This window comes from Pecten maximus, chromosome 2 (genome assembly GCF_902652985.1).
Source record: "Pecten maximus chromosome 2, xPecMax1.1, whole genome shotgun sequence".
NCBI lineage: Eukaryota > Metazoa > Mollusca > Bivalvia > Pectinida > Pectinidae > Pecten > Pecten maximus.
Window position 1 is genome coordinate 6,332,634 of NC_047016.1, and position 10,783 is coordinate 6,343,416.

Sequence of the window (10,783 nt, forward strand, 5' to 3'; positions counted from 1 at the left end):
TCATCTAACAATGAACATATAACACTGTAGGTATATCTAACAATGAACACACAACACTGTAGGTATATCTAACAATGAACATATAACACTGTAGGTATATCTAACAATGAACATATGACACTGTAGGTATATCTAACAATGAACATACAATTCTAAAGTGAACATAACCTTTTGTATTCGGCATGTTGATTATTCTTAAGTTACTTGTTTGCTTTATTGATGTCTTGAGTATAAGGATAAATTATAATTGTCCCTGTGCAATTGTGATGCCATTACTTAATTTTATGTTTTCACAGGCTTGTCAGAATGCAGAGGCTTCAAATAGTGTCCTTTGCAATGTCCTTCCCATTCCCTTTGCCTTTCAACCGGGACTTCAGTGTAGCTTTTGCTGTCACAGAAACGAAAGTACATGCATAATGGATGCATTAGGAATACACGATGGTACATATATACAACGTTACTAACTTATTTAACGGAAAAGTTAATGCAAATGTTCAGATACCAAAATATATATTAAATCGCTAATCACGAAAACAAAATTTCGTTTGGTACTTATTTTTAGTTTCCTACTGAACTCATATGTTAAATAAAGCTATTTGTCCTGTATAATTGTATTATTTCGTGATTGTATTTGGCTGAATATCTGTCGTAGTATCCACTACCCAGCCTCCGACAGTTGCTCATACAGCTGGAACTACAGGTAAGTGTTAACTGTTAAATTGCAAAATACAGTATTATTGTCCAATAATTATGTCGAGATACATTGTATATTTAATATTTCTGTGGAAGTGTAGTGTAGTAATCTGACGTATTTCATTCTGATGCGCTTAGTGCTATAATACCTACATTAAGTGTATAGACAAAAACGTCCCTTCCACGACAGGATATCCCCAAGGGGTGAAGATTTCCAGTAATATCAAATTAACAATACAAATGCAGCTATAGTATACAACCATTCTTTTACGTCTCTCTATGCCTCTTATGTCTTAAATTTACCGCACCTTTTGCCCCAGTTGCTAGTTGAAAAAGATGAAAATCAAATCGTCAAATTGACCTATCTGATAGTCAGGTGAAAGTGGTTCTTTTATCTCTGTGAGGCGTTCGGACGTACATAAACATATGTTGTTTTTATAAAACTCTGTACACAGATACTAGACGAACAATTGTTGCCCTTTTAAGCGGAACATGCCAAAAATAACTCTGTTGTCCTCTGGAAGAATGTCCTCCTTGCAGGTTAAGTCCGCATGAAGAAAATGAGGGGCTGCATTATACCATGTACAATATCCATAAATTCAATAATCGATATATGTAATTTCCTATTATTCAGTGCAAAATTGAACCAAGTTGTATTATTTTATTTTCAAACCGTTGCTCAATGCAGCAATGTTTAGGTATACAATGCATCTTGCGATTTATACATTTTGCAGCTTCCACATGTTTCGATATCGAGGATTCCACATTTAACTGTAAAAGTTTCGACTCCACGTACCAACTCTGCTCCCATACCAGTGGTTTGATGGCGCACCTAGCCGTTACCAAGTGTCGTAAAACCTGTGGCATCTGTGGAGGTATATATATAGTAATGTTTACCTTAGTTACGCGAAAGTAGCGTTGTATTACTTATACATGTGTATTGATTTCTATACTTATAATTAAATTCTTATCCACTTTCACGAAATTTTAATAAAAATCTAATACTCTAGCACCAGACTTGTTCAACACCTCGAAACAACTTAAAATTCAACTAAGCAGAACATTTACGTGTAACGTATATATATTGAGAATATTTCAAAAGAGTATTTAACGTATTTCAACGAAAGGAATCGACATTTTTAACCAGGTTCGGGCGGTGTTGGTGCGACTGTTCCAGTGACTTTGGCAACCACAACTAAAGCAGGTTGTATTCAATCCCTTATTAATATGATTTAAGTGTACGTATGGACGTACAATTATACAGCTTATCATATATTTTTTTCATTGATTCGCTTGAATAGAGCCACGTGATTATAAATTTAAAGGCATAATGCCCGTCTGTGTAGAATGTTAGTAAAACAGCATTACACAATTGCCAAACATTTACAACATAAACACGCCACTACGTTTACGTATTTAAGGAAACTATTAATATAACATGACATCGATAAAAGCACATATACCTTTTCTTTTACTACAGGTAGTTGAATGTTCATTGTGTAAATAAATTCTAAGAAAACACCTTCTCCACTAACATATTATGAACTCTTTTGGCCAAGATTGCACGACAATGAAAGTAGTAAAATTACGACCACGCGGTTGTGAAGGCACGTGTGTAAAATTAATTTTAATACTTGTCCATATGTATCTATTGAACAGCAACATCTCAAACAACTACGACTCCCAAGCTTCATTGCATTGACCACGATATTAACAACAACTGTGTCTTAATGTCCAGCGTCCTCTGTGCTACACAAAACACCCACGGTAGAAACTACGCCATTGCCAACTGCGCCAAGACCTGTAACTTGTGTAAAGAATATTTCCGTAAGTCGTCACCTTGAAAAACAGTTCATTTCTGAAGTGTTCATATAAATAATTACACCCCTTTACAGCTTATAGCAAATTGTATCCATTGTATTGATATATAATATATATAATACAACTTTCGGCACCATATCTTACAAATTGTCTTTTAAAATGCTTCTTTGTGAAGAGCATACATATTTACAATGTATGTTGATAGTTCTGAGATATTGTTCGCATATCTAAACTTGAAATGTTATCTGATTAATACATACATTCTTTTGAATTAAAAATATTAGTTTATCCCAGATCATTATCGATTACATTTGTGTGTTAAATATTTTGTTATTGTGACGTCCATAACACAAAAACACAAACAAATTATCATTGTCCTTGTCAAAAAGTAAAATAGAACAGCAGTCAAGAACGAAAACATTTAACATCGTTATAGAAACATACCTAAAACGATCGTTAAATTATATTTTTACTGTTTCAGAACACTTATCAGGACGTAAGTAATCACGAAGTTTAATTCTCATCTTTACATTGTTATGCACAGAAATTCATTGTTTTAATTATGTCATACAATACTTATTATTTTCATATTTATTTACTTTGTAACTGTATTACCTGTTGACCGTTATGTTCCATTTCATTATATATTTGTTCTGATGTAGGTGTAACATATGAAATATAATAGTTTATATCGGAAGAATAACTGTGTCAATAAATATGGAAAATGCGACTGATGCTGATGCTGTAAAATCTGTTTAAAATAACATTCAGCTGATTATCGTCTACATTTTGTATTCATGTTTTACTTACAGTTACCATCCCAAGCGGAAGATAAAAGAAATGCTATTCAATACATGATTCAGAAGTATGCGTGGAAGAAATAAAAATTAAAAAGAAACTTTTTGTTATGTTTAATTTTCTAGCTAAAAAGTTTGTAATTTTGTAAAGTTCTTCTGATGTACTCAATAACACATTGTTAACACTTGGCATGTACTTGGTATTAGGTGTAATTAACGTAAATTGGTATGTGTAGAGATAATCCCTTCTATATCATAACGTGTAACTGAAAATATCCATTTCAATGTAAACATTGTGCCTTTAATAAAAGGTACAGGTCAATCTGGATAATGTAACAAATCATCACAATTATACAGGTCAATCTGGATAACGTAATAAACCAGCACAAAGATACAGGTTAATCTGGATAACGTAATAAACCAGCACAAAGATACAGGTCAATCTGGATAACGTAATCAATCAGCACAAAGATACAGGTCAATCTGGATAATGTAATAAATCAGCACAAAGATACAGATCAATCTGGATAAAGTAATAAACCAGCACAATTATACAGGCCAATCTGGATAAAGTAATAAACCAGCACAATTATACAGGCCAATCTAGATAAAGTAATAAACCAGCACAATTATACAGATCAATCTGGATAAAGTAATAAACCAGCACAATGATACAGGTCAATCTGGATAACGTTATAAATCAGCACAAAGATACAAGTCAATCCGGATAACGTTATAAATCAGCACAAAGATACAGGTCAATCTGGATAACGTTATAAATCAGCACAATGCTATAAGTCAATTTGGATAATGTAATAAATCATCACAAATATACAGGCCAGTCTATAAAACTATAATTTCAGCACAAAGATACAAGTCAATCTAGATAACGTAATAAATCAGTACACAGATACAGGCCAATCTGGATAACGTAATAAATCAGCACAAAGATACAGATCAATCTGGATAACGTAATAAATCAGCACAAAGATACAAGTCAATCTGGATAAAGTAATACACCAGCACAAAGATACAAGTCAATCTGGATAAAGTAATAAATCATCATAAAGATTCAGGTCAATCTGGATAACGTAATAAATCATCACAAAGATACAGGTCAATCTGGATAACGTAATAAATCAGCACAAAGATACAAGTCAATCTGGATAACGTAATAAATCAGCACAAAGATACAGATCAATCTGGATAAAGTAATAAACCAGCACAATTATACAGGTTAATCTGGATAAAGTAATAAACCAGCACAATTATACAGGCCAATCTGGATAAAGTAATAAACCAGCACAATTATACAAATCAATCTAGATAAAGTAATAAACCAGCACAAAGATACAGGTCAATCTGGATAACGTTATAAACCAGCACAAATATACAGGCCTGTCTATAAAACTATAATTTCAGCACAAAGATACAAGTCAATCTAGATAACGTAATAAATCAGTACACAGATACAGGCCAATCTGGATAACGTAATAAATCTGTACAAAGATACAAGTCAATCTGGATAAAGTAATAAATCAGCACAAAGCTACAAGTCAATCTGGATAACGTTATAAATCAGTACACATATACAGGCAAATCTGGATAACGTATTAAATCAGCACACATATACAGGTCAATCTGGATAACATAATAAAACAGCACAAAGATACAAGTCAATCTGGATAAAGTAATAAACCAGCACAATTATACAGGTCAATCTGGATAAAGTAATAAACCAGCACAATTATACAGGCCAATCTGGATAAAGTAATAAACCAGCACAATTATACAGATCAATCTGGATAAAGTAATAAACCAGCACAATGATACAGGTCAATCTGGATAACGTTATAAATCAGCACAAAGATACAAGTCAATCTGGATAACGTTATAAATCAGCACAAAGATACAGGTCAATCTGGATAACGTTATAAATCAGCACAATGCTATAAGTCAATTCGGATAATGTAATAAATCATCACAAATATACAGGCCAGTCTATAAAACTATAATTTCAGCACAAAGATACAAGTCAATCTAGATAACGTAATAAATCAGTACACAGATACAGGCCAATCTGGATAACGTAATAAATCAGCACAAAGATACAGATCAATCTGGATAACGTAATAAATCAGCACAAAGATACAAGTCAATCTGGATAAAGTAATACACCAGCACAAAGATACAAGTCAATCTGGATAAAGTAATAAATCATCATAAAGATTCAGGTCAATCTGGATAACGTAATAAATCATCACAAAGATACAGGTCAATCTGGATAACGTAATAAATCAGCACAAAGATATAAGTCAATCTGGATAACGTAATAAATCAGCACAAAGATACAGATCAATCTGGATAAAGTAATAAACCAGCACAATTATACAGGTTAATCTGGATAAAGTAATAAACCAGCACAATTATACAGGCCAATCTGGATAAAGTAATAAACCAGCACAATTATACAGATCAATCTAGATAAAGTAATAAACCAGCACAAAGTTACAGGTCAATCTGGATAACGTTATAAATCAGCACAAATATACAGGCCAGTCTATAAAACTATAATTTCAGCACAAAGATACAAGTCAATCTAGATAACGTAATAAATCAGTACACAGATACAGGCCAATCTGGATAACGTAATAAATCAGTACAAAGATACAAGTCAATCTGGATAAAGTAATAAATCAGCACAAAGATACAAGTCAATCTGGATAACGTTATAAATCAGTACACATATACAGGCAAATCTGGATAACGTATTAAATCAACACACATATACAGGTCAATCTGGATAACATAATAAAACAGCACAAAGATACAAGTCAATCTGGATAAAGTAATAAACCAGCACAAAGATACAGGTTAATCTGGATAACGTAATAAACCAGCATAAAGATACAGATAAATATGGATAACATAATAAATCAGCACACATATACAGGCCAATCTGGTTAACGTAATAAATCAGCACAAAGATACAGATCAATCTAGATAAAGTAATAAACCAGCACAAAGATACAGGTCAATCTGGATAACGTAATAAATCAGCACAAAGATACAGATCAATCTGGATAAAGTAATAAACCAGCACAATTATACAGGTTAATCTGGATAAAGTAATAAACCAGCACAATTATACAGGCCAATCTGGATAAAGTAATAAACCAGCACAATTATACAGATCAATCTGGATAAAGTAATAAACCAGCACAATGATACAGGTCAATCTGGATAACGTTATAAATCAGCACAAAGATACAAGTCAATCTGGATAACGTTATAAATCAGCACAAAGATACAGGTCAATCTGGATAACGTTATAAATCAGCACAATGCTATAAGTCAATTCGGATAATGTAATAAATCATCACAAATATACAGGCCAGTCTATAAAACTATAATTTCAGCACAAAGATACAAGTCAATCTAGATAACGTAAAAAATCAGTACACAGATACAGGCCAATCTGGATAACGTAATAAATCAGCACAAAGAAACAGATCAATCTGGATAACGTAATAAATCAGCACAAAGATACAAGTCAATCTGGATAAAGTAATACACCAGCACAAAGATACAAGTCAATCTGGATAAAGTAATAAATCATCATAAAGATTCAGGTCAATCTGGATAACGTAATAAATCATCACAAAGATACAGGTCAATCTGGATAACGTAATAAATCAGCACAAAGATACAAGTCAATCTGGATAACGTAATACATCAGCACAAAGATACAGATCAATCTGGATAAAGTAATAAACCAGCACAATTATACAGGTTAATCTGGATAAAGTAATAAAACAGCAAAATTATACAGGCCAATCTGGATAAAGTAATAAACCAGCACAATTATACAGATCAATCTAGATAAAGTAATAAACCAGCACAAAGAACAGGTCAATCTGGATAACGTTATAAATCAGCACAAAGATACAGGTCAATCTGGATAACGTAATAAATCAGCACAAAGATACAAGTCAATCTGGATAACGTAATACATCAGCACAAAGATACAGATCAATCTGGATAAAGTAATAAACCAGCACAATTATACAGGTTAATCTGGATAAAGTAATAAACCAGCAAAATTATACAGGCCAATCTGGATAAAGTAATAAACCAGCACAATTATACAGATCAATCTAGATAAAGTAATAAACCAGCACAAAGATACAGGTCAATCTGGATAACGTTATAAATCAGCACAAATATACAGGCCAGTCTATAAAACTATAATTTCAGCACAAAGATACAAGTCAATCTAGATAACGTAATAAATCAGTACACAGATACAGGCCAATCTGGATAACGTAATAAATCTGCACAAAGATACAAGTCAATCTGGATAAAGTAATAAATCAGCACAAAGATACAAGTCAATCTGGATAACGTTATAAATCAGTACACATATACAGGCAAATCTGGATAACGTATTAAATCAGCACACATATACAGGTCAATCTGGATAACATAATAAAACAGCACAAAGATACAAGTCAATCTGGATAAAGTAATAAACCAGCACAAAGATACAGGGTTAATCTGGATAACGTAATAAATCAGTACACATATACAGGCCAATCTGGATAACGTTATAAATCAGCACAAAGATACAGGTTATTCTGGATAACGCAATAAATCAGCACAAAGATACAGATCAATCTGGATAACGTGAAACATCAGCACAAAGATACAAAATAATCTGGATAACGTAATAAACCAGCACAAAGATACAGGTCAATCTGGATAACGTGAAACATCAGCACAAAGATACAAAATAATCTGGATAACGTAATAAACCAGCACAAAGATACAGGTTAATCTGTATAACGCAATAAATCAGCACAAAGATACAGGTCAATATGAATAACGTATTAAATCAGCACAAAGATACAGGCCAATCGGGATAACGTAATAAATCAGCACAAAGTTACAAGTCAATCTGGATAACGTAATAAATCAGCACAAAGATACAGGTCAATCTGGATAACGCAATAAATCAGCACAAAAATACAGGTCAATCTGGATAACGTAAAACATCAGCACAAAGATACAGGTCAATCTGGATAACGTAATTAATCAGCACAAAGATACAAGTCAATCTGGATAACTTAATAAATCAGTACACATATACAGGCAAATCTGGATAACGTATTAAATCAGCACAAAGATACAGGTCAATTTGGATAACGTAATCAATCAGCACTAAGATACAGGTATATCTTGATAATGTAATAAATCAGCACAAAATACCAGTCAATCTGAATATCGTAATAAATCAGCACAAAGATCCATTCTAATCTAGGAAACACACAAATCAGCACTAGGGTACAGGCCAATCTGGAAAACGTAATAAACTATCATAAGGATACAGGCTAATCTCTAAAACGACTTAAATAAGCACAAACATATGGGCAAAAATGGAGAAGTAATAAATCAGCACAAGGATGCCGTAGTATCATTTGCATTAACAAATCAAGCATTGTGCTATTATTTATTAAAATTTCCTAATATACCTTAATGCACATATCTCACTTTTTCTTAGCAATATTATCTGTACGTCGATTCCTAAACACTTGAGTTCATGATTATAAGCAAATTGCCACCCTCCCCCGCCCCTTTCCTGTATGAACATTAAGACTCAATTCCCTGACGACCACACTAACCTGTGGTAAGTAAACTGGATCATAGTACTTTGCGTGTTGCATGATTCACCAGTGACGACCAGACATAGTTAAATCTACAATAACAAAATTATTTAGATCTTGAATGCTACAAAAATGTAAATTGATCACAATTTTCTAGGGCTAATTTCATCAAATGTCAATGACTGCCTGACCTGTGCGTCACATTGGTAACCAACATTATCAGTGGTAGAATCAAGGTTTCCAAGATAAGTTTCGCCTCGATTGACGTTAAGGAACGTGACATTTGACCGATATGTACGGATGCACTCAGAGATTATACAGTACATAACATATGCCTACACCTTCAAAACGCTGGACGGACCATAAGTCTATCAAACTGTAGTCATGTCGTCTGACCGCGTTCTTCTGCTTGATTTGTATGTCATCAGATTGTTTTTAAATATCTTATCCGTCTCTACACACAATCAACGTATTAACATTATTGCTACCTCAGAGTACCACAGAGTAGTCCTGCTGGGAATGAATTCCAATTTCATTTCAGTAATACATCAGAATTAGGTAAATTATGTATTATCTCTCTCCTGAAGTCCAGTGTGGTTATCCACGTATGTGCTGCCGAACATATTTGAATTGTCCCTGCTGTGACACTTAGCTGCGGATTCGGTTTATTGTTTTGACAAGTGCTTATTATTAATAAACGATTTTAAGCATTGATAAGTCCATGCACATTGAAATACATCATTCCAAATTCGTAAAAAACAATGTCGGCACCTGATAGTACACCAAGGAAACACAAAAAAAGTTTACTTTGATTTGACAAGTATCGCATAGTCCACAGTTTTTATGTATTTTTTCAATATTTTGACAAATGGCTTGGTTCATCAGATGCAAAAAGCAGCCTGCCTTAATCTTTACATAAATAGTTATCAACAGGATAGAGAACAATTAAACAGTTGTGATTTCAATTTCTCAATGGACAATTTTCCATTTCCAGATGGTAACATCCCTACTCCCTATACCTAAGGTGTTTTATTGTTTAAGCAGCTTCGATATTTTGGTTTTCATTATGACGATTTTCCTGACTGAGATCGACTGCTGACGGAACATAACGCTTATAGCGATGAGGAAGTTAAGATGCACATAATAATATCTCGGAAATATTGTATTTTCTTGCATGATAAGAAGTCCGATACCAGTTGATATGTCTAGTGATTTTGTGGTCACTCCCTTGTTGTCAGTTTGAGAGTGTGTACTACCCAGGATTTGACCTAGATATGCACGTTTTAAAGGATCTCTATGCAAATAGAAATTTCTTGTTGATATTTGATCTCGATTTGCCACTTCTGAATTAGAAAGAAGGTCTCTTTTTAATGAGGGTACTCTTGATTGTGAACCTACTCGAGACAGGACGAGTCTCGTAACAACTGTAAACTCATATTTCATATTTAAAATTCTTCAGTATAGAAAATTTGCTAAGGTGTTAAAAGTTCCCCTCCGCTTTTTCATCTTAGCATTTAAGGCCCATTTTGATGATTTTTACACAACTTCTCGATTTCCACACGTTTGCTGTCTCGTTTACTGTTAATGTTATTGAGTTAAACAGGAAACATAAACGCTTTGTGCTAATAACTGATTTCATAGACACGACCATCAATCTACCTTCTCATAGCATAGCATACTGTTACGCAAAAAGTGAGAATCCATTACGGTATGAATAGCCTTCCCTTGAAAAGGAGAATGCTTATGTTTAAACACCTCGTGTAGCTAAACTTCGATGTCATGATGTGACGAAGTCTTTAATATAATGCC

The 10,783-nt window shown here is 33.4% G+C and overlaps 1 protein-coding gene across 1 annotated transcript in view; it reads left to right on the forward strand.

Moving 5' to 3' along the window:
• LOC117315159 overlaps positions 1–3,412 on the forward strand; it is a 36,204-nt gene extending 32,792 nt beyond the window's left edge. The window contains exons 13-19 of the mRNA XM_033869307.1: positions 297–441; positions 653–700; positions 1,428–1,568; positions 1,841–1,897; positions 2,353–2,520; positions 2,996–3,010; positions 3,327–3,412. Coding sequence (XP_033725198.1) covers positions 297–441; positions 653–700; positions 1,428–1,568; positions 1,841–1,897; positions 2,353–2,520; positions 2,996–3,010; positions 3,327–3,349 — 597 coding nt within the window. The 3' untranslated portion in view covers positions 3,350–3,412. The remainder of the gene's footprint in view (positions 1–296; positions 442–652; positions 701–1,427; positions 1,569–1,840; positions 1,898–2,352; positions 2,521–2,995; positions 3,011–3,326) is intronic.
• Positions 3,413–10,783: the final 7,371 nt, after the last annotated feature.